The sequence below is a fragment of the Ruditapes philippinarum genome, unplaced genomic scaffold, assembly GCF_026571515.1.
Source record: "Ruditapes philippinarum isolate M1 unplaced genomic scaffold, ASM2657151v2 ctg2426_1_1_1_1, whole genome shotgun sequence".
NCBI lineage: Eukaryota > Metazoa > Mollusca > Bivalvia > Venerida > Veneridae > Ruditapes > Ruditapes philippinarum.
In genome coordinates this window covers 73,829-99,988 of record NW_026855841.1, presented here as the reverse complement: position 1 = coordinate 99,988, position 26,160 = coordinate 73,829, and the positions used below count along the sequence as shown (strand labels likewise).

The following is a 26,160-nucleotide window of genomic DNA, read 5'->3' as shown; positions in this document are numbered from 1 at the left end:
TTTGGTTAAGTTGTTTGTCTGTCAAAGAGAATTCAGAAGAATGCAGCAATTTCATTGCAAGGATGAGTTTTGAAGCCTTTGGTGTTACATTATTCCCCCATGTTATCCCACCTCTATAAGTAACTGGAGGTAATGTATATAGTAGTGCAATAATCAAATGTTACCAAGCAGTCTGTGGTAACATTACCAATCTGTGGTAACATTACCAGCAGTCTGTGGTAACATTACCAATCTGTGGTAACATTACCAATCTGTGGTAACATTACCAATCTGTGGTAACATTACCAATCTGTGGTAACATTACCAATCTGTGGTAACATTACCAATCTGTGGTAACATTACCAATCTGTGGTAACATTACCAATCTGTGGTAACATTACCAGCAGTCTGTGGTAACATTACCAATCTGTGGTAACATTACCAATCTGTGGTAACATTACCAATCTGTGGTAACATTACCAATCTGTGGTAACATTACCAATCTGTGGTAACATATGAACACTTACACGGACAATGTGATGAAATTTCGTCCGTTCATAATACATACAAAACAAATACGTCTAGAAAATTATTACTTTTAAAACTGGTTTGTTTAGAAGTTATTATTGCTATATTCTATAAAAATAAACTCTTGTACATTATTTTAAAATAAAACTACAAACGCAATATTAGTTTTGTTTATTTACATACATACATAAGTAACATGATTTTCATGACAAGAGCATTTGTTGTTACTAGAACAAAGTTGTTTAAACTTCTTTAACGGTACCAGGGTCTTTGAAATAGAAATGATATCTGAAAGAATGCCATGAAACAATTACGTCAAAATGTTTAGAAGTCTGTATAAAGTCATTTGTAGACCTGGGTTGTAGAATTAAAATCTACTTCCAAAACACTGTTTTAAATGTATTGAACACTTTAGATCCGTTTAATAGTTTCACAGAATCACAAGAGTTCTTTTGTCATAATTTGCCCATTATCATACTATTTGGTCGCTGAGTTTTTAGCATATATAGAAACTATCATTAACAATAACACTGGCCAGAATATTATCTGGTAACACGAACCCTATGTCGGAGAAAGTCTTTAAGCGTTTCTTGTTTGAATTCCTCCCATTGCATGTTGGCATCCAGTCTGTCAACCAGCTCTGTCTGAGATGGGAATGGTTTAGCCTGAAATCAATGAAAATATGTAAAATAACACATTGGAATACATGAGAATGGCGGATGTATCAATTTTCCATCGCTGCTCGTAGCAAAATACAAAGCCTTAGAAAGCTACTAGAACATAATATTCCGTATGTAGTATGCAGCCTGAAGAAACAATTTAAAACTATGATGAAAGTTTGCTTTTTTGTGGACATGTGTAGTGTACATGTACTATGAACCAATTCAGTTTGATTATTTAATAATGGAGAAATGTTTATGGAACATGGGTAAGAGATGGATTGGTAAGTGTGTCTTTAGTTTGGTTCAAATCCTTTTGGTTTCATTATAGGGGGCTGCCTTGTTAGATTTTAAATGCATGCAGAATATGGGAGACCAATCGTTCTTGAAATAGTGCACAAAGAAGATTTTTTCTGAGATTTTTTTTCTGCCAGTAAAGTTAAAAAGTAGCTATCAATTTGATTTTAAATACATCTATGTTTTAAAGTACAAATTAACTTACCTTGAGCCTTATCAAACTTATGAGAGCGTCATCACAATGCTTCATGAAGAATTTCTTGTTAATTGCCAACACCTCACAGTCTCCACTAACCTGTTCATATTGAAGCCATTTAAGAATAAACTAATACAGACACATGTTTAATAATTTATAATATGAGCGCAAAGATTGAGGTTCAAATTACGTAGCACCAACAATATGAGCCATGTCACGACAAAACCAACATAGTGCGTTTGCGACCAGCATGGATCCAGACCAGCCTGCGCCTCCGCGCAGTCTGATCAGGATCCATGCTGTTCGCTTACCAACCCTATTACAAGTAGAGAAACTGATAGCGAACAGCATGGACCCTGATCTGGATCCATGCTGGTCGCAAACGCACTATGTTGGTTTTGCATATGCAGCTACGTGGGACCACCGTTTTAGACACCAAACGGGGCTCTGAACATAACAGTTCTTTATTCTTTCGCATCAAACGTTAATAAAATGATAAAACATTTTTAATAATAAGCATTCAGCAATTTTTTACGCGGGCGTTCACGTGTTCAGAAATTACTAGATGTACATGCATGCATTTAGACTTTTCCACCATTTTAATGACGAATCAGGTATACCAATAACATTATCGCTTCTCTGAGCGGTATTAAAAGTTAAAGATACAAACGCAATCAAAACTGGGTGACAAATGACGTTATTTTCATAAACCATTACTACAAAATCAACATGATATCGCCAAAAAGAAAGAATAAGCAAAACTGACTGTTTTCTATTGCACATGCAGCGCGCGTTAACACAAATCAGGCAATTTTCATTAACATACTAAATACATCCTAAATGCAGCCATTGCTTTTAGCATCATAGAAAGATTGTCAAAATGTTTGACATAAAATATGACAATTAATGACTTACCAAACTAACTGAAGGCCCTCTTTCGTCATGTTCCAAACACGAACGTAGACCCTGCAAGAACATTATCATAGTTATTTTGAAAACCTGATGCACAAGTTATTTTCAATGCCATCTAAATGGCCTCATGATTTAAATATTACAAAAAATATGAACAACATCTTGGAACTAAGTTCCTTGTCGGATTGTAGTTACACAATGACCGTTAATGTAAAAAAGACTATCTAGCTTCACTTGTTGGCTGATCGTGTATTATCAAGCACGAGTCGGTATTCAAATAGACCCTCCAGAAGCTAGTTGAATTACTAAAGCCCTTGCGAGATTCGAACTTAAAAGCGTTAAGAAACAAGTCAGCGACCTAAACCCTTCTAAAATAGAGGTCTCTGATCTTAAGCCGACACACCTGGATCCGTTAGCGGAGTGAAAATGGAGAAACAAAAATTGAGCATATTGTGAGTCATTATATTATTATTGTTGATATTCATCCTAAGGTACGCCGGTACACTAAACTGATTTTGCGTTACAGTTAAATGACAACTTTATATTTTAAAGATTACTGATACTTACAAATGTGTGACCGGGATGTAACGTTTCAACCTGTACAAATGGTGGTAATGCCATGCCCTCCTCCTCGATTTTCTTTCCCTTCCATCGACTGTAAAAAACATGATAAAAATCATTGAATTTCGTGAAAATCGTGCAATTTTCAAAGTATATATCTAATACAGATTACTACTATTACTACTTCGTCATCGTCGTCGTCATCGTCATTTTCATTATTATGAAAGAATGGTACATTAAAGGTTTATACCTTGCTTTGGAGTAACTGCGGTCACTGTCCAGGCCTATATCTTGTTCAGATCTATCTGTTGACAACTGTTCTTCATCTGCAATCAAACATGACATAATGCTATATTCAAATATCCAAAATAGGACTGCATTGTTCATCGGTCTTGTACCTAGGTTTTGTCAGCAAATATGCTTTATCATAGGCAAGAAATAGGCATATCCTGAAAAGTTTTTTAACTTGTGATAAAACGATATCATAATACTCTACCTTCATCATTTATTGTAACAACTATGTTAACATCTTTGTTTTCCTTATCTTCTACATCTTTAGTTCCACTTTCCTCTTCCACGTGTCTTGGAGCGTTTACTGTCACTGGGCGACTAGGTCGTCTGCCGTGTGATGTAAAGGTTTTTTGTCGAGGTGGGACCGCAGATAGACTGCGTATCCGTAAATCCGCGTGATGGTCATCGTGGCAGTTTCTGTGAGGAGAGGAAGGGTCGGACAACGTGCTACGTCGTAAAGAACTTGGCGTGTAGTTGGAAGGCGCGTAACAAGACTTTCCTGTAATTAAAATTTACGGCATAAGAAGACAGCTCTGTGAGAATGAATATTTTAGATGTATTAATTTCTCGAATCGCAAATTTTCTGCCTTTGGATAAGGACATCGAACATAATGGGTATTTCGGTCTAACGTACACTAAGAAACTAAACATGTTAACAAATAGTCATTTAATGCTAGGAGTCCGATTGTAATTTCTCTTAAGGTAACATTTTTAGGATAAATCAAGGATTTATTAAAGTTTACAAGAATACAGTGCTAAGATGGCCAGCAAAAACTTGAATTAAATAATACATGTATTGACTAACTTCCATTCCCGTCTGCTATAAAATCTAGAATTTTCTTTTTCTTATGGTATGTAGATTGTTCTTCCATTTGCTGCTGTATTTTCTTTCGTCTTGCTTTTACATCAACTCTTCCCGGTTCTAGATGCTTTAACACCCGTGCCTCTCCCTGCAACAAAAACATTCACTGATTGTTAGATTACATACATTATTTCATTAATTAACATAATAATCTCAAAATTTGCGATGCCGAAATTACCCCATAATCCGTGCTTGATCACTCAGTTCAACCTGATTTACAGTAATTTATCAGTAATTTTATAACTTTCTAATTAAATTGCTAAACTCAAAGAAAGAAAGTTAAGAGATTGTAGCCACAGAATTATATGGCTACTCACACAAATTTTCATAGACAACCTTGCAATATCTAGCGAAGTAAATGAATTCAGATCTCGATAAGTGGTCAAACGGATTCATTGTTTTCTCTTTAAAAACGTCACGAAATTAATACTGGAATATTTGCGATGTTTGTTTGAGCTTCCCTTTAGTTAAAACATATTTGTTTAAGCTTGATTGCGAAACAAGTTCTTGCAACTTATATTAATCACTTTCGTGTCAGCTTCCTGTAACCAACCAGTAATGGTGTCGTTTGAGGAAACATGGTCGTGACCCGAGTATGGCTCGAACCCATGATATCTGGGTTGAGAGGCAGACACTTTAACGCCTAGCCCACCGCTTCCCTTTATAAGCTGTTTATACGTACCGACTTGATCACATATATCCACTCTATGTCGTTACTATCCTTGACAATAAGTCGTCCATACCTAAACAAAATATAAAGGACGTTGTCGTAAAATAATGGAACCGTTAGTTGGCAGCAACCTGTTTAACATTTGTTTTATGAAAATCTGGATTTATTTCAAATTGTGTACACAGTAAGCATAGAAATGTGATGTTGAAAATTCTATGAATCAGTGTACCTACAGAGGTAGAAACTCCAATGATAAATTGGCGGGAATTAATTTTATATGTACTGATGATTTTGTAAAGAACTTGTAAAGAACATAAAGGAGTATACATGAAATGTTAAGACTATTAGACAAGCATTGGTAATTAAGAAAAAAAGATATCCTATATTTCAAACCATAAATTCGTCCAAAAAATGAATATTATCAAAACCAACATTGTATGTAAAAAATATAAACCGTACTTGTATTTTAGTGCACTCCAAGTTCCAGGATTGTCTAATAATTTCTGCATTGGGAAATGTTGAAACACCGCATCGTTTCTGAAATTTAGCGCAAAAAAACTTACAAACTTCCTGTCGTGGAATATCAAGGAATCAAACCATGTATGTACATATCGTAATTAACATGAAACAATTCCAGCCCTGTTTGTATATTTAATACGTTTATTCAATATCAGAATACTAAATCAATGTCAAACAAATTCATGTTTAAATAATGCAAAACTCAGTGTAGAATCAGTACTATCAACAAACATAAAACATCAAAAAAGATTGTCAATTTATGATGCATATACATGATGAGGAGTATTGTTTATTATAAGGCGTTGAGAAAGAAAGAAAGAATGTTCTTTTTTGTAGCGAATGATGTCTTTGTAGTTTTGTACCCTTTTTTCAAAACTTACTTGCATATTTCCAGATTTTTAGGATCGTAGTTATCTTCAGACATATTGAATATCTTTCTGTAATCCTGCAATATATCATACATGAATTACAATCAGGGTAATCTATATAGTATATTTAACTACAGGAAAAGAAAGCAATCATGACAGTTGTATTTATAAACATGGGACTTGTATGGCACGTGTTATATAATGCACGAACAATTCAGCTATTTATTCAAATTTCTCAAAGATAGGCCTATCATTTATTGTATTGTATATACCATTTTCCGTCATATCATTTAACAACATTGAATACAAACTTGACAATTATTGATCTGTTTTCTTTAAACTTTTGTGTTTTCAATAACATGATATTACGTAATATAAAAATGTATTTAGCCTTGCATTTAATACGATATGATATTATAAAACATAAAGTGCAACTATTGAACGTAATAACTTTACAACCAATGCTATATATCTCATTAATTTTCATTAAATTAAAATACGGAGGACTGAGAGTGCCTTTTCATCATGATAGAAAAAAATACTCTAAGTTTTATCGGCGTCAAAAAGTAACACTAAGTTTTATCGGCGTCAAAAAATAACACTAAGTTTTATCGGCGTCAAAAATAACACTAAGTTTTATCGGCGTCAAAAATTAACACTAAGTTTGTGTCAAAAATAACACTAAGTTTTGTCGGCGTCAAAAATAACACTAAGTTTTATCGGCGTCAAAAAATAACACTAAGTTTTATCGGCGTCAAAAATAACACTAAGTATTATCGGCGTCCGCATTTAGACAGCCTATAAAAGACAATTTATAAATTATTGAAAATATTTTTTTAAATTAAGAAGTGTGTTTCGATGACAAGAGATAGTTAAATTTGATCCTAAATGAAAACTAGTAATTAAAAAGCCTGTGAATTATTTTTAAAAAAATATCTCTTGTACAACATATGCAGGAAAGCCTTCCATAACTTTTTGCTTTTGTGAATGTACCTCTTTTTTTACAAACATTACATTTATATAAAGGGAGATGTAAAATCATTATCAGCTGAAAAATAAACATCATTTTCTAAAATTAAATTTAAACTTGAAACGGGTCCATGTCAAAATTAATAAATAGTTTTCTTAAATCCTAGTAACATACTAGTACTTCTGGAATTGGTAACACTAACTTACAAAGTACCTATGATTATCTATTTATAAGGATTGAAAATCACACATACACTGATGCAACACTGTTAATAACAAATTCCAGCTTTACCGATATAACAAAGATATAGGGAACCATTTTTTTTTTGCATTATTTCAGGTACTGAAAAAAAGCACAGTCCTAACAACATATCGTGCTGCTATTTTTTCATTTATTTTTTATTTATTTATTTTTTTTCATTTATTTTTTATTTATTTATTTATTTATTTATTTTATTCATTTATTTAGTAATTAATTAATTTATTTATTTATTTATTTATTTATGTATTTGTTTATTTATTTATTTATTTATTTATAAATACCTTTTTTAATTTTGTTGGTTAGCTCACAGAATTATCTTCAACTTTACGTTAGTAAAGAGTATTATAATTGAAACAGATTGATGTAAAACCTGCGGTCTTTTTACTACTTGTTTCAAGTTATCTGTTCATGAAAGCGAGTTTCACCCCTTGCTCTGTTAGGTCACTTACAAGTGCAGATAACTCAAAACTGTGACAAGCAACAACAACTTTGGTTTCAAATTTGCGTTTCATCCGTTTTAACTTAAACGCAAGTAAAAGTTTATATGGCGATTTTGCAGTTGATTGGTGGAGGGAGACCTCAGATATTTCTTTCATGCATTATTTCAGACACTATAGCGGGCACCTGAAAAGGACCACCGACCTTCGATAACCACGCAACTATGTTCAACTAAGACACTTTAATCAAAAGAGAGTATGATCCAGATGAACCATTTTTTCTTCATATTTCTGTTTGATTCTAAACGTACGTTTATTTTTATGCGCAAATATATACCCAAGTTTTGCAGACATAAATTCATTTAATTGAAATATTGTCTGAAATATAAGAGACGAAGACAAACACAACGACTATCCAGGGTCTTTCAAATGGAAAGTACTATCAAAGCATTTCCTCGTTTCTAAAGTTTAAACCGAATACCGTTATGAAGTTTTTTTTGTTGAAAATTAAGTTATGCAATTTGTTAAGAAATGATTGAGTGATATTTATAATTCATTAAACATGTATAATTTATTGATGTACTGTTCTATAAGAATTAGTGATAATTACGTGTTTACAAAAGCGAGTTAGAAGTTTTGCCTAGAAGAATTTGTAAAAGATTTATTTTTCGTTATTTTTTTCCAGCTCGAGAATTTAGTAAATATCTTACCTAGCAGTAGAATATAAACCATATCAAATCAAAACAAATCAAATTTCCTCGTATTCTCCAGAACATAGAACTGTGACTTGTATTTTAACACATCTTCTTGGTAAAAAAAAAAACTGTCGTCTGCTGATTTACTTTAGTGTGCTATGATATGCGCATTTGAAAAGTCTTTACAGTTGACATTAGATATTTAAGATATCAACACTCAGGCCTATTGAAAGAAAATCCACCTTTCATCATTAAAATTCCCTTTGCAAATCAAATTAAATTTTGCTTTTCAAATTTCTTAAATATATATTAGCATCCCAAATAATTCATTCGTATGTTCATTTTATTTCTTTATATGCAGAATGCTTTTACTGAAAGGTGATTAAACGTTCAATTTAAATTTTGTTTATCTATTATGTCATTTATAGGTTAGTCACGTGACATATCGCTTTTTACCTTTTCAATAACTTTCTAAACACAAAATAAATACATAAATTTTATTTGCGATTCTTACCCCCTCCCTTGCAATAAAACTGAAACTAATTAAAAATTCGAAATGTCTTCATAAGTGAAATAGATTTGTCATAAATGACAGAAGCTATAATGTTTTGATATACCGACATAAATTCGGCGAGAGAAAGTTTAATTCATCTATGCTGTTAGTTAAAAATGCATCGAATGTAAAATTAATTTTCTTTTATTACACTTTGATTTTTTATTTAAAAAATCAATCTACTCGGAATAGCTTGGTTAGAGACCATATTTGATGGGAATGGAAATAAAGGGCAGATATAACATACTAAAAATATGCAAATTCAACATATATACGGCGTAATATTATGTTTGAACTTAACATGCTTGTTGTGTATATAATAAATTTGTCCGGCTTTGGATTAATCACAAACCATTTAAAGTTTGAGGGAAATTCAGTACTAAAGTACACAAATTTAGCTACCATTAGAATGGAGCCTAGTCAGACTACACGGATGTGCATGCTGGTCTGGCTATAACCTGGTAGCAAAAGCTTTAAACTTTCAGTTCCATCATCAGCATACCTCTGGATTTCCTTTGGAGGGGGGATCTAGTTATATGAATTCTTAAAAGTATCATAAGAGATAATACTGGTACAAGGTTTCCATAAATAGAAAAATGTGCACTTTGATATCAAAGATTATTTGTCCTTTTACCTACTCTATTTTTTTCCCTACTCTAGTTTTTAATTTGATAAAGGCATTGTTAATCGCAAGTACCATTCAAAGTAAACGGAAACGATCTAGACGGAATTGTAAAGTCGCACAAGGCAATAAATAGAATAAATGATTGTTTAATAACAATAACGAGACAAGTAGAATCCGTCTGTGGTCCATATTAAACCATTGTGATTATCGCAAGTGTATTTACAAATCCTATCAACATTTAATTATCTGTCTTTACTCAAATACTCTATCTTTTACTAAACATTGATTATTTGGAGGAAATATAAATATTTGATCACTGTCAAGCCAGGATTTCAATTAAAACTGACAACGATACTCAATCAAATAACGGAGTTAAAAGTACAGTACGACTGCTAAAACTTGGGTGTATACAGGACATCGGCGGCCTAACTTTTACAGTATACCAATCTTGAAGATTCACATCCCGCCGGAGAAAATAAACCTATTTCTTTTCTATTATTAAGGAATATACCCAACTAGTTTCCACATGTTCGCAATTTACGGGGGTTACAAATCTAGCTATGGCAGTACACTATCTTTACGAACAAAGTCTGTGCTACAAGCAATCAATGGAGGTTACAGTATTTATGGATGTATAATACCCTCCATACACCGTTTTGGAGGTATTCTGTCTCTACAAATGTACGGGATATACATGTAATTTCTCTACAAATCCATGGGGGCATAAAAGCCTATTGACAAATCTATGGACGTTAAAAATCTCTTCTAACAAAAATTTGGAGGTAGACTATATAACTAATATAACCATAGATAAAATAATTTAAACATATATATATGTTGCATTTATTATCATTTGTTCCTTTAAAGTGACTATGTTGGAAAAATAAACTGTATATACAAACCTATGAAGGTATACTGTCTCTACAAATCTATGGAGTTACACTACCCCAACAAATCTATGGAGTTACACCGCCTCTACAAATCTATGGTGTTTTACTGTCTCTACAAATCTATGGTGTTATGCTGTCTCTACAAATCTATGGTGATATACTGTCTCTACAAATCTATGGCGGTATACTGTTTCTAAAAATCTATGCGGGTAAACTTCCACTACAAATCTATGGTGATATGATATCTCTACTTACATAACTATAGTATCTCTTATAAAAAAAAGTCTATGAAGGTATACCATCTCTACTAACAAATCAATGGAGGTATAGTATATCTACTTACAAATCTATGGCGATATACTGTCTCACTTTCAAATCTAAAAAAGCACAATATCGTTACTTACAAATCTATGGAGATATAGTATCTCTACTTCGTCTTTGGAAAGCACGGTAGCTCTTCTAGATGACCCACAAATGAGGTCTTCTTCCTATCAAACATAAATAAACACATCAATGCCATATTATTATGAATACGTACAAAAACTACTGAAAAGGCAGTCGGGTATTTCAGTAAATACATTCAAGTTAATTTCAATGACCTATTTGTCATTCATTTAATTTGAAATTTAAACTTAAACTAATGATTTCGCTGTTTTTACCCATCTAGACTTCTGATTCGATATATTCAAAGCGGTACTCTTAATTGGTACTAAATCCGGATTCGATGGACGCACAAACGGACGCGAATGAAAACCTAGCAGACGATAAATGCATTTATAGTCAATCATTCGAAGTCTTTATTTTTTATGTTTTTATAACGTTACCTTTTAAATCTCCAAAAAATGAACACACTATTTGTTGTTGTTTATTCCAAAATACTAGAAGGTTACGCGCGCTATGATTGCAAATTTCATGTTATAAACAAACTACTAAATGACGTGCCTTATCAGATCGATTCAATCACTTTTATATTTCATCTCCGATATTTTCCACACGTTAATATTCTATTTAGACGGGTTTCTATAAATTTATGCAATATTGTTCTCGCGCTATTGTTAATCTACACCGTCTTACAATACGTACAACAAGATTTTCACAAAGTGAACAAAGAGTTTTAGCTCTTGCCTTTATATAATCTAGATCAGACCGAGAAAACTAATATATTATTAGATAATAAAAAAATGAAATAAAAACACACAGGTTTTTATAATACTTAAAGTGATATTATGCTCATATTTTCATAGTCAAGTTGATTTATATTCCAAAAGACTGACTGTCAAAATGGTGTTTGACCAACAGTTGATATTCGAAAATGCTTAGGATAAATTTATCTATCTGCCTTAAATTTAAAAAGACTGCCCCACTCTTTTTATATACTTAGCGTTATATACGGATCTTTACAGAAATTTCGTTTGGATCTATGCGTTATTTATTGTTTATGCGAACTTAATTATTAAATTAAATGGAATTATGGCAAAATGAAAACTTATTTTGATATTCACCCGTTCACTCACTATATACACTTGGATGGGCATAATGTCACTTTAAACATTCCCTTGCTTAAGTTTAAGTTATAACAAGTTTTCTCAATTGCATGCACGTTTGGTTATGATTTAGTCTCATTAACCATTATATGACGACTTTTCCTGGTGGAAGGACACCCTCAGATGGTCTTTTTTGTTTATTTCTTCTTCCAGGTACGGGTGGGCACTAACCCTCCGTTAACTAGCCAAGTAGTTTCCTCGCATGATTTTATCTTAAGTTACAACCGGGATTCAAACCCACAGAGTTAATGACATTAACCACTCGGTCACAGAGGACGTTTTTAGGAATACCATTGTACACTTAGAGGAAACCCCCTAATAAAATTACTTTTCACAGACAATAACTTATGAAAATGAAATCACACTACTGCAGATGCAAAATCTGAACATGGAACTTTTTTATTTCGAAAAGACAGAACATATTTCTAAACGTCGTACATCAGCATTTGTCTGATTGCTAACATTTCACGCTGTCTGCATGTTTCTTTATAAAGGGCAAAGTCGAGGACTGTAATATTGAATACATTATACATTGCATTTGAATTTCTGTCACTTTTACTTATTTGAAATTGAGTTTCCAAAGATCATTAGGTTCGGTCCATGTGCCAAACTTTTTTAATTCTACTCCAGTAAAGAAAAGCATTACAATAGACAATGGACTTTCAAACGTGTACATTTCAATTGTTAGGGCTGCAAGTAATGTCAAAAAATATTAATATTATTATTGTTTTAATAAATGATAGAAAAAAATGTGAAAAGTCGATTAACCCCATCAAAGTATGTTATAGTTCATTTTTGTACTAAATATGTTGGTATAAACAAGTCTGAATGTATGTTTGAGAAAAAAATCCTAAATTACCTACATAGAAATAGTATGTATGTATTTTGTTTTTTTAATAGACAAAAAAATATAATAAAAAATCCAAAACCATAAAATCAATATTAATTTGTACCTACCCCAAATTTTTGTCCAGCTTCTATCTCTTCCGGCTGTTTCCGTCCCTCGGGCTTTTCAACAACTAAATATCATAAAAATAACGATCAACATTTATAACACAATAATAAAAAATCTTCCCTTACTTCGAAAAGACAAAACAAAACGCTTTTTAAATTTTCATTTGTTTTCAAAGCAAACGTCTATAACTAGCATATGATAGACACTTTATTGATAAGAGATAATCTAGACATTTTGTATTTATAAAGGAGAGCCCGTTTTAATTAAAAACTGATATCGATCCGCTTACGGGTGATTTATCTTTCCGTTAATCTGTTATAAATAACTGATGACTTTGTATTTGCCCGGACAAAACGTAAAGTACACTTTGATAAAAACCAAAGGTTAAAACATCAAAACAATGCGGGAGTTACGGCATTCATCTAAGTCGCATTGAAGTGCTTGCTAATGACATAATAATGCCAAAAAACTATTATTTTGTCATAGCAACCACCGTCTGTCTCCGTTATTCTAAGCATGATTATGTTTTTTTATTATTTCAAGTTTAGCTGATCGTTTGATATTCGAACGTCTTTGCTTGATAAATCTCTATACGAGGGGTTGTATAGTAGCACTCCCGAGGTCCTATTTATTTAGACACTTTGGATTTTAAAGGAGCTCTACTGAGATCCAAAAGACTTGAACATAAAATTTGAAATTTCTAAATAGATCAACTCGGGCACTTTAAATAAAAAAAAATATGCAAAGGATAATTTATAAAATTTAAAATATATTCACAATTAAAATCAAAATTGATTTTTTGTGCGATTCTTAGCTCAATTTCAGTTAACATCTATTTTAAATGGTTTTCATTTTAGGAAGTTTTGCACAATTAGAATGATCATTCTGGAAGAGAACAAATGATTTAAAAATTTGTACCAAAGCTGTTGGTCAAGACCGCCTTCAAACTGTAAAACACATTTCGAAAAAAATATTTTCAGATCATGTCAATAACCATAGTTGAGTCCCTTTAATGTATCATTTGGTGCGCACCGTTTAAATAAATCAACTGTTATTGTTCACGAAGCAGTAGAATGATTCTCTTTTTTTCTATATAGTTTTCATGATATAAATGGTAAATATATATAGAATTGTACATCTGAATATGTGTGTGTTCGTCGCGAATATTCAAAAATAACAAGAGTGTTATTAAAGGTCTATACATCGCTCACTATAGTACATGTAGATGGAAAATAATTCATGAATAATTTTATATAGTATTAAAAAAGTCTTGTTACAATCCGTCCAAACATAAAAAATCAGGGTGCAATTGAATTATTTAAGCAAGAATGGCCTTATCTGGCATGGTGATACACATAAGACAAAGTCTAGTGATGAGCCATGTAAGTTGTTGTTTTTTTTCTATTTATAGCTCTGGGGACCCTTAAAGGGAACTGACAAAGTGTATTTAGCAAAGACAAAAGCATCTGGTTTCTTGTAAGAAGGCTTGGAACAAAGTTTGGTGATTACATATAAAGATGTTCAGTGATTTTCTGTATTAATGTTATCATATTTAATTCTGGTCACCATTTAAGTGACACTAAGTGTAATATTAGCAAACTGTAGCACGAGGAATTACAGTAAATTTGAAGCAAATTTGACAAGTAAATCATCTTCTTAATAATCTATCCTGAAAGGTTCCAGTGAGCTAAAATAGGACAAAAACTAACACCGGACATTTATTTGATATAAATACATTGCCGTCTAATGAACGGCCTTTGTAGCTGAACTAATAACATATAACATGATCTGATGTAATGATTACATTGATTAATTAGACATCCAAGGTAAGCGGACATTAAATTGTCATTTATCTCTCAATGTTAAGGTTCGGCCTGACAATCTTTGGCCCCGTAACGTTCAACTTGGTCGGCTCTAAGCCGCATGATAATTGATTCTTTTGTTAATTTTATTGTTTTCTTTTAAGGATATCAATAAGAATGAATGCACAAATCAATTCTTATGTGTTCTTGATAAAATTGAATTTTGTTGATGCGGTCTTACTCTGTTTCTCTCGCTTTTTATTTTGTAACTGTCCAGAAAGACTACAATCAGAATACCACTTACGTTCTCCAGATAACAGGAAGTATATGCCATCAGGAGCCAAACCCCGACGGAGAATTACACGATTCCGCCGATACCTAAAATAAAACATTAATGTTAAAGGGAGATAAAACTGATTGTTTATTCTAAACTTTTAAAAATCTTGAAAGTTATCTTTCCTGTTTATGTTATGCTTTTCCTCTTTAAACACATTATCCCGAAATTCTTTTTTTTTTAATAAAAGTTAAAAATAATTCAATTCAAATTATGATTTTGGTATGGACAATGTTCCTTTAGATGCGAAAATTACACGCTTAAAGGCCGTCGCTTTTTTACACAAGGTATATAGATGTAAAGAGAAAACTCTTGTCAACAGTGTAAAAGATGATTCCAACAATAATTTTCCAACATTTTCAAACGCCAACATTTTCAAACGTATGTGTAAAAATTGTATGTAGTCAAGCTATTGGACAAAAACAAGGGTGAACGAAGTGCCGTGGCGTATTAAGCGGTCAAATTATCAAGCGTCACTATATAATCAGTTAACTAAAGAAATCCTGAAAATGGTATATTTATCGCTCAGATGAAATATTGATATTTAAAGTTAACTAGAATAACTGTCACGATGGTGGTGAACATGATTAGCTTTTTTTAAAAGTGGTTTAATTGATATGAAATTTACATAGTAAAAAAGTACTAAAGTACTAAATTCACATAGTACATTTAAAAGGGTAAAATATTGCTTGATTCAAAGGCCATTTTTGACACATTATAAGTATAACAAATGAAAAATCATGATGTCTAAATAAAAGGTAATAGTTTACAAATCTTATATAATAATGGTTAATACATACTGGTCATAAAATGCTCTTTGGCAAATTTGTTTTTGTATAGCAAGTGGGTACTCGTTGAATGCTTTACTGATGTTTTTCATACAGCGAACTACCTGAAATAAAATAAATCATTTAGAATTTAATATAAGATAAAATAGTATAATTTTATATTATATATTAAAACAGAAAAGCTTACATAATAATATTGCTATATAGATACATGCGTTTTACCTAAATATATCACGATTTTTGTAGACTGGCATTGCCCATGATTGTGCCAAGAATTCTAAATAATTTGTAATTGCGAAAGTTGCAATGTTTAAATATTATTTTCATTTTACATCAATATAATAGCTGTAATCGTCTGAATATCGCGATATTAGTATACCAATCACGATATACTGAGATAATATCATATTTGTACTATATTACTCACTGAATATCGCGATATTAGAAACCCGTTGATACTTTAGGAATACTTTAGGAATTTCACCTCTAAAATGCGATAAAGATAGACTGTTGTCGACGACATACGCTCTTTACCAATTAAGATATCAATGAAAACGCATTGTCAGTGTAAGAAAACATGGATATATTTAAGATGTTTTGGAAAAAGACTACAGTTTGAAGTCTGAAAATCAGTTAACAATCTGATATCTAAAGCAATGACTGATACCGGCGTTGTCGTCTGTTACTTAAAAACGATCTCTGTAACATTATACCAACAAGTTAACCAAATTATATCAACTTATGTACAGTACACAAAAACCCAACAATTTTGACTTACTTCCACAATTTGATCATCTGTTCTGGTTCCCGGTCTCTGTCTCATGATGCCTCTTATTTCATCTGTCAGATAATCCTGGTAGAAAAAAACAGTCATTTATTATTATATAGTATATCCAGGTATCATAAAATTACTGAATATAAAATCATTATTTTTGTTCCTTGAAAATACAAAAACATTCCTTTTGTGCATAAGCCCGTGTTGACCTCGGTCCCCGCTGATCCAATGGCAATTTAGGAATTTGCAGGGGAATTTTTACCTCCCATGTCCCTGCATTGTCTGATCAAATCATTGGGTTTGTATTGGTGCAAGTTTAATGGTGAATGCGTCCAACTCGAAGTTTGTCAGGGCAATTATATCGTATGACTTTTCCATCGGACATATAAAGCACAAGGGTAAAAAAATATAGAAAAATAGAAATAGGGAACGACTGGCATATTTATGTTATTATCAAATAACGTATAAAAATACCTCTGCTTTCTTGTGCCTCATATATTCAGCAACGTCAAAACAAAGTTGTTCAAGTTCTCTATTCTCGTTTGGTACATATGTCACAAATGCTCTCCCCTTCTTTTTATCCGATGTGAGTGCAGCTGCCGCAGCGATATTATCTACAAGGGCAAACCACGCCTCCTGCGACACAGAATCTTCCAACAAACTGAAATAACAAGTCTTAAATTACGTACTATTATCACTGTTGTTGTTTTCTTTAAATTTTACAGACGAACATGCTGATGTTAAACGCCATATACTTTAGACAATAGCAAGTTATTATCACCACAAGCACGTGTAACAACCACCAAAAGAAACAGATATGGTTAGACATGCATGGCTTTTCTTTAGTTTTGTTTTGTTTTGTTGACTTAGTTTAAATTGGTTGACCTTCTTTTAATTTTATTGAATGAATTTTAGTTAATAAATCTTTGTAATATTTGTAACCACACAGCAAGTATACATGTATGTGCAGGAGTTAAGTGACCCAAGTAAGAACCTGCCAATCCATCATATTTCTATTTCAATTAATTTTTATAAAAATGCTAGAATTTGATTTCTAATCTAAGATACAGAAGTAATCCTGGAGTAAACGATATACTAGTATTACTAAAATATTCCACCTTAAATACAAACTTGTTCTTCAATTGACGTATTCAATATTATTTGCAAAAATGAAGACAGCCTTATATCGAAAAGAAAGGTCACTGTATCGATTCGTACATTTTAATCTTCAGCTTTCCTTTTGTTAGAAACATTAATTTCTTTCAAATTTTCAGATGAAATACGTACATGTGCAACATTTACAAAATAATAAAAAATGTTCCCCGAATGTAAATTTGAACCGTTAAACATTTAGTTAGTCCATTATACAATTAAAAGATTACATGTTTATATGAAAGTACTAAAAAAATCTATGCTCAGATTTCAGATATGCGCAGTGTGCTAGCAATTAAGTTTTTAATTTCACCCAATTTGGAAAAAAACGACATCTAAAGATATAGACCGTTACCTTTTGCAGACATGGCAAACTTGTATAAGTAATTTGACCGCCCTTGCTACCCGCCGAAATCTTGTGAAAGGCTGAAACGAAAAAAATATATAAAAATTGAATAAATAGAAACAATCCTATAAGGTTACCTTCAACAAATGATATGTACAAACCTCTGTATATCTGCATATATTAATCATTATCTAGATGTAGAAGGTTTCAGCTTATTTAATAGCGTTTTAATAATGGTTAAATGTATATAATCATAATAATAGTCAAACTTTCAACAGAAATCGTCTGAAAAGTTTGTTTTTTCCAGTTGTGTATTAATAGGAACGTATTAAGATTCTAAATTATACTTAGAACCAACAACAAATCCATCAATTACATTAAATCATTTTAATGATTGTTTTTTCAAACACACTATAAGATGGTTTATATAGCCTTTGATAATAATGTAATGATTACAACAGAAACACTATTGGCATAATTCAACTTTAAAGATACATATACAAATGATATGCTTAATGTAGCATTGAGCATACAATGGCTAATTTATAATGTGTCTTATCCCAACACATTGTTATATCACGAAGGTGTGATGGCAACTTTCTGTAACATCATTATAAATATATAGGGTGTTCTTAGTGATAAAAAAAAGTTAGTCTTAAAATTACCTCGGTAATATCAATCAATCCGTTATCATCCACCAAAATTGTGCTAGAATTTTCAGACATATATTTTATCTAGTCCTCTTAATGCAATATAGATTATTCTTTAAAAAAACATTAAAACAGTTTTAACCGTTATTTTTTACAGCCGACGGTAATGATAGAACCGACGGCAAATTATTAATATTAATATTTAAACAACACTAGTCACGACAGTAAATTAATAAGTTTTTTCTGAGTGTTGATATTAAATCAATATAAACAACCTCTCCGTTTTGAATATGCCGGAAAAAATAACAGCTCTAGAAAAGAACTTTGCCATTTTAAGAAACCCCGCTTTGTAAAAATATAATATAGAAGTTGACAACGTGGTGTAGAGGCGGATGACGTTTATAAAGAGCCTTTGTTACTAACACAATAATGTACAACCTCAATTCACGTTATATTCATGTTGACATTTTCAATCAAAAACGTAAAGGAGCAACGATATAATGCCTATTTTCTATATAAGATCTGTCTCTTAAGTAAATAGTCTATGACAAAGATGCTCTGATATATCCTATGTAGTCAATATTTTTCATTTATAAAGTAACAAAAACCTGAGAATACAACGTCTATAACCTTATACAAACGCTGCTTGCACAATGTCATTGGCATTAAAAATGATAAATGAAAAATGTACAATGAAATATTATTTGTAGTCTATATTTATTATTACGTTTGCATTATAATTTTGTCGCGACCATTTACTACGTACAAAGTATATAATTATTTGCTTAAATGAACATTTCAAAATGTGAAAAGGCCGCTTTTAATAATCGGTTGTGTTGAAACTAAAATATTTGCAAGCATAATGGAAAATCTCACTGATTTAAAATCGTCGTGATCTTTATGTTGCAAAACTAAATACTATAACCTATAACTTTGAACGGCAATCTTACAAAATTGGTGGCATAGAAATTGAAGCAGTGTTTTTTTTTTAGTTTAGAAACATAACACAAATAATTATCAACACACATGTACTAGTATGTGTGATAAATTTGTTGGGTTTTTTTAATTTTCGACTTTTAACTTGCTAACTTGCTATCATGTTTTGAAATTGCTATATTAGTTTATAGCTTTGAAAGTTGGATTCTATATGTTGTTTTAGAATATATTAGTTTATATCTTTGAATGTTGGATTTTATACATTGCCATTTCATATCATTTGTCCGTGCAAACAAATTCAAAGCATTATAAGCGGAATTATCATGTTTATAGGAATAACGCCGTGATGCAATGTGCATTATAAAGTGATTTATTCACATATATTTGCAATTATTGATGATCATTTATAATATTTTTTTCAGACAAACGTTTCATTGATGTTGCACAGCCAAGATGAAATCGTTCTTCATCTCAGACATTGAAAAAGAAAATGGAAATGCTCTGTCATTCATATTTAAACAAACTGTACATGTTGAAGGGGAGAATAGACGAATAGACTATCCGCAAATTCCTGCCGGCTTTACATAGCTTACTTATCATAAATTGTACGGGGATATTGTTATTAAATGATACTAAATGTATCTTTTCCAAAGAAGAGTTGTTGCAAGGTCCACCACATGGTCGGCTATAGGCATGCGTATTTTTTATTGTTTTTTTTTTCTTTGTTTTTTTTTGATGAATTTAGAAATGCAATATGGCGTTTCAATCCTCTTTCGTTTTTGCTTTCTTGTTCCTATTTGATTCTGGGATTTTTGTCTATTTTATTTAAGTATCTATTCGTCACTGAGCTATAAACGTTTTACCTTCTCGTCGATCGGTTCTTCATCTTCAACATCGGGTTGCGAAATTTCTTCCACTTCCGGTTGAACTTCCTCATCATCGTCGAAAAAATCGACAGTGCTAGTAATCCTGATCGACATAATTCGATATTCAATCACTATTCTTTTACATCAGTTAGATTACATCAACTGAGTTAACTTGTTTCTATATTCATTGAATTATAGTTTGTTATCCAAATTGTTCAAACGTTTGGTTGTTGTTGTTGTTTACGGAATATATTCAAGAAGTGACCGCTCGCAATTTGTCATACCTCAATTATATACCCATCTTTCTTATTTAATATTCATACACATTATTGAATAATTGCACTGCTGGAAACGTCTACATTCTATATAATTAAAATAATGATAATTCTTTGAGAAAATGAAAATACTGTTACAAAATCCTGTTTACAGGAATCTGTTACATAAACACTTCATTTATAACTAAGAAATTATTTCCCTTTCTTTGCAACAGGTAAACATTGAATGGGGGTTCTACCTTAAAGAGAATGAAAAGTAAACTTTGACGCTTTAACTTTGATACATACTTTCAGACATTGATAATAAATTTAATTTACACCCCAATCTACTGACCAGTATATTAAATATCAGTGTATTTATTGTGATAAGAAATTTAATTCCCACTACCATGTTACTGTGAACGTATGAAGATACATTTAGTTAACAACGTAAATTCATCATGTATATATAATATATGATACAACCATTGTAAAACAAAAGTTCTTTCTGCTCTCATTCATTTATTTATCCACGTTATGATCACTCATACGTTCACACATCATTCATTAATTTATTTATTTATTCATTTCAAATAAATAAATGAAGTTCATCAGATTTCAAGTAAATTATTTGTAAAACGAAAGCTATCATTCATTCATTCATTCATTCATTCATTCATTCATTCATTTATAGTTTTTTCCTATATATTGCAGAAGGTGATAAATTTAAGTGCCAGTACCATGGGGTACATTCAAACAATATTTAACGATTTATTTATTGCATAAATCTATACGATAAATCTTTGTAGTTATTTTTGAAATAATAAAGTATACTTATTGTGTATTGCTTTGTCCTTAACAGAGCACCTCTATAAATGAAATAAATGAATCAGACATAAGTCTTTAACTTTGATTCATTCTTTAACAAACTTATCTATAATCCATACTTTAACATCAGTCACTTAACACTATATTCATATATGAATAACTGCAAATATCTGACCTATTATAATCTAATTAGCTTTTCTTATTTTCGGTAGATTACTTTTTTTGTTCACCGGCCTTTTACGGGTCTGTTTTAGGCAGTTTGCCCTGAAAATGGTATTTCATTTTGTAACCTTACTAATAATGATATTTCAAGTTGCCAAAAGTTGATAATCTTCTACTTGTATGGTGTTAAAGGCAGGATTATTTCATGTGAAAGTGAAAAAAAAATATTTTGGACAAATCGCCATCACGTTTAAAAAAAGTATTGTACATGTATATGCACATGTGATCATTATTCTATATGTCACTGGGTCAAGTACATATCGAATTAAAGGTTTTAGAAACTCCGTCACAAAGTTCTTACATATATATTAACGCTATGATATTTGGAAGAATTAAGTCACAGCCAAAAAAAAACAATAATCCCTAAAATAGATCGTAAAATCTCAAATTACTTAATATGAAAACCATTTTAGTGGAAGAAATGTCATCATTCAAAGTGTAATATATCAACTTTTAAGGCCGGTGCTTTTAAATGCATCGTGAATTTCAGTAGATAATTTTTACTTTATTGGAAAATAAATTGTAATGATAGTTTCCTACTCACTGAATCCGTTTAGAATTATTACTTGATATGTTATTTCGTAATATAAAATAAAACATCACATTCTTATAACTATAGAAACTTATTAATTTACTTTAACCGATTACTTTATTTTTATATATTTTTAAATCCTTCTTTTATGTTTTAACATTTCTAGAACTAAGATGCACAGTATTAATTTAAACAAAGATTTAGTAGATACTAATTGGTATCCTAAAGTCCTCAAGTCAAAACATCCACCTTAATTCCTTGTTGCAAATACTCATCTACTATATACAGATAATGGAATCATTCTGTTCATTGTTTATTGCGGAATTTGCGGCAGTATAGACCTAAAAATCATTTGGGCATAATTTAACTTTAATTCAAAAATACATCTCATTATTATTTAAGATCATTGTATCATTTGCTGTTTTTCGACAAAGGACATAATCGATACGCGATCAAAAACAATAAATATCTTTATGTATCTGTAAATGTATAGATTTAGTTGCGTTAGCCTTTTGTATTTCATCTTTAATTTAAACAATGATATCTTTTAGAATATCAATATACTGAATTTAATAGGCAAAACAATAAGCCAGACAGAGGCGTACTCTAATAACATATAACACTGTGCTGAATGCGAACTGTTTAATATTTCATAAAGCGATGATACTGCAGTGTCATTGTATAATAATTCAGCTATTGTTGTAATATGTGAAATTGTATAACATACTTAGTTATAGTATATCGAATGATATGACCACGGACTTTAATTGTGATATAACACACCTTGTACATCTATATTGTATGATATAGCACGCAACCGAGATATTAGCGTTTTTAGAATCACGAACTCTACGTTCTTTGTCTCTAAGTTACACTGCAAAAATTATTTGACCCGATCTAAAGACACAAAAAGCCTCAGAAATCAATATTTTAAACATTCTGTAAAAAAGGTAATAATGAATTAAGAATAAGTGACTTACTTATCACCTTCAGAAAGTAGCAGAAAATAGTGTTTTATAAATTTAGCAAAATGTAGTGTTTTAACATCATACGAAATATTAAGAAATCATTTTTTCTGTACCAGGTAATTGCCAAAAACGCAATTTTCTATTTGGAAAAGAATCTTTGTGTAAAGTACCTAAAAAGGTGATTAAAGAGTATGTTTTGTAGTATTACTCTTGTTAGGTGTATTTTTACTTATTTATAATAATTGTGATTGTATTTGTAATTACTTAGTTCCTTTTATTCTCTCCTCAACAATGCATTTTATTCGTTGCTTTTTCATTCATATCGACACTTTGGTACATTTCATATAACTAATGGTACGTGCAGACAGTCGGTTTCCAGAATTACAGGAACATGTTTTTATAACAAACATGAACATAATGGAATTTTACTTAATATGTTGTATCAAATAGATGCAAGTTATATACAATGTACATTTTCTAAAGGGAGAAGAACACAATTATTAGCTGGAAAATACTTTTGAACTAGCTAATGTTATATTGTCATTTAACTTTTGAGAAAACACATTTATATATAAAATGCATGATACTCGCTTTCGCCGAGAATACATTTATTATTCATATTGTATACATACATTTCCATGACTGCATATCATTGCGAAATAGCTAGAAATTTCCCTCAACCCTAAACTTTGCGTATCTCAAAGCTGCTCCTTTCAATTTGTTATAAAAGTGATACACTATATGAAGGTGCCAAGAACAGTCTTACATAAATTCAGAGTTCATGTATTATAATGCTACTACAAATGTTAATTAAAATCCAAAACGTATGTTTTATTTATTACATCAACATGCACGATGATCGACCACAAACATGAAAGCATTCAGATGCACGTCTGCTGCAATAAGTTTATCTTAATTTCCTTAATCCTGTTACGATGCAGATCAGACACATTTCTGCGGTATATATCATTCTCGGAAACAAGTATAGATGACGTCATGGTGGAAATATGGAGAAAGATTATTATAGCGCCTTTCATGATAATGAAAGAGAATAATACATGAGAAGTATCTCCTGCATTCATCTAGTATTACCCTCCTGGCACTTATTCTGTGAAACGTCGGGTCATTAAAGAGATTTTTATATCTTATATCTATATCTTTTCCTATAAGATGTATCGCTTTGGATTAAAACTTATTATTACGCCAAAGGCCATTGACGAGTTATTTGCCGAATCATTTTAAGGTTTACTTCGTATTTAAACTATTCAGCGTAATTTCTTTTTATGTTGCATTCAGTGAGCATTTTTAGCGCTCTGTAGAATCATTAATAGTAGATGTCTTTCACGAAAACAATCATGTATCGCCCAGTTTTGCTGCATTATAGGCATTACGTTGCAATTATTTAATTGAACAATGATGAATGTAAACTGGTATTGTTGGGTCATTTACCTCCCGCAATTAAATAACTACGTAAAAATGCCAACATTTGTATATTTTATGTGTAGATGTAAGACTTCTCAAAAATCCGCTTTGTCTCATTCCATTAAAACAGTTGTAAAATGTTTGAGTGACTTCTTCTATTCTAAAGGAGCCGTGTAAATTTTCGGGACGTTAGGACGCATAATGAAAATATCTATATGCCGCTTTCGCCTTAGGATTGGGACATCAATATGAAATTACATAATCAAATATGATTTAAAAGGGTAACCATTTTAATCGTTTTCAACATAAACCTACATTAATCTGCTTCTAATGGTAAGCATTTAAACTAAAACAAAATTTTGTTTAAATGTGATCTGAGGGAGTGACATAATCAGTTTAATATATTTAATTAATTTTTCAACTGCTTAAAGGGATTGAAAGAAGTGATTCATTGTCCTTACTTGTATAATTATGTTTCACTTGATATAGTTATAGATATAGACTCCTTAAAACAAAATTGAATTGTTTAATTATGCGACTTTTCATCTTTGAGATATCGGTTAAGGTTTAAAATCTTACTCTATCAATCAACCTTACGTTGAAAGAAATCGCGTTGCTTGCATTATCTGCATGATTTGATTATAGACGTCGACTCCATTTTTTAAGTATAAAATAATGACTTACATAAGTTGATTTGAAATGCCATTAAGATGTTGCAGTATGTTTAGTTCTTTTTAAGAAAGGTCATAATTACTTTACGAGACACACACATTGAAAAAGCTGATTCAAATGATGATCTCGAGCCTATAATTGATCTACATTTTGACCTATTTATTATTGTAATTTATATTGTAACCACAAATGACCAAAAAATGGCAAAAATAAAGTTGTTTCATGACGAATCACCAAGTTTTTTTTAATAATTCACACTTGTACCATGCAGTTTTTAGTCATAGGATCAATGAAGATTGCATAAAGCAATGGAAACAAAATTAGAATCGTTTGATCCTGATTTTGATCTTTTCTCTGTTAAAACGGGACAACCAATGTATTCTGAAAGGCGTTTAATATCACACTCTTTCAATAATAGTAACAAGTAACTTTTCACACTTACCGTAACGTTTCTTTTAAATGCATTCATAACTGAAGGCGCGGCCATTAATGTTTTTATTCCACCCTCCTTCATTAGGCTTTCCTTCCTTGTCTGCGACTTCAACTGCAGCAGTTTGCCTTGAACACCCAACAACTTTTTCTGTCCCTGCAAATCAGAGGTGACTTTTATGGACTCTTTCCGACCTGATTTAGAAGTGGATGCACGTTTGATGATATTGCCGTCAGGGGTGCAGGTGGACGTTCGACCGACTGATACAGCCGGGCTTCTGCACCTGGCACTGCCTTGTCTTGCAATACTTGTTTTATTCGGCGTGGTATTCCCATTTTCTTTACTAGCAATATTCCAACCTAAGCGTGGTTTCTGAATATCATTGTCCGGGTTCATCGTAATTTATTCCTT

At 31.4% G+C, this 26,160-nt stretch overlaps 1 protein-coding gene across 3 annotated transcripts; it reads right to left on the bottom strand.

Annotated features, from left to right (window-relative positions):
- Nucleotides 1-663: 663 nt before the first annotated feature.
- On the bottom strand, nucleotides 664-26,160 carry LOC132744572 (uncharacterized). Of its 3 annotated transcripts, none has more exons than XM_060733326.1 (18): nucleotides 25,762-26,160; nucleotides 17,979-18,049; nucleotides 16,946-17,132; nucleotides 16,475-16,549; nucleotides 15,709-15,800; nucleotides 14,879-14,952; nucleotides 12,775-12,836; nucleotides 10,678-10,761; nucleotides 5,855-5,919; nucleotides 5,415-5,492; nucleotides 4,968-5,028; nucleotides 4,229-4,373; nucleotides 3,629-3,922; nucleotides 3,383-3,458; nucleotides 3,139-3,226; nucleotides 2,575-2,625; nucleotides 1,669-1,758; nucleotides 664-1,172 (listed from the first exon to the last, which is right to left on the bottom strand). In XM_060733326.1, exons 1-18 carry the CDS (start codon nucleotides 26,143-26,145, stop codon nucleotides 1,050-1,052), a joined length of 2,100 nt encoding a protein of 699 aa, XP_060589309.1. In that variant the 5' UTR covers nucleotides 26,146-26,160; the 3' UTR covers nucleotides 664-1,049. The 3 variants fall into 3 exon arrangements, with proteins under 3 accessions (XP_060589309.1, XP_060589310.1, XP_060589312.1); XM_060733327.1 differs by lacking the exon at nucleotides 25,762-26,160 and adding an exon at nucleotides 20,419-20,708; XM_060733329.1 differs by lacking the exon at nucleotides 25,762-26,160 and adding an exon at nucleotides 18,635-18,754.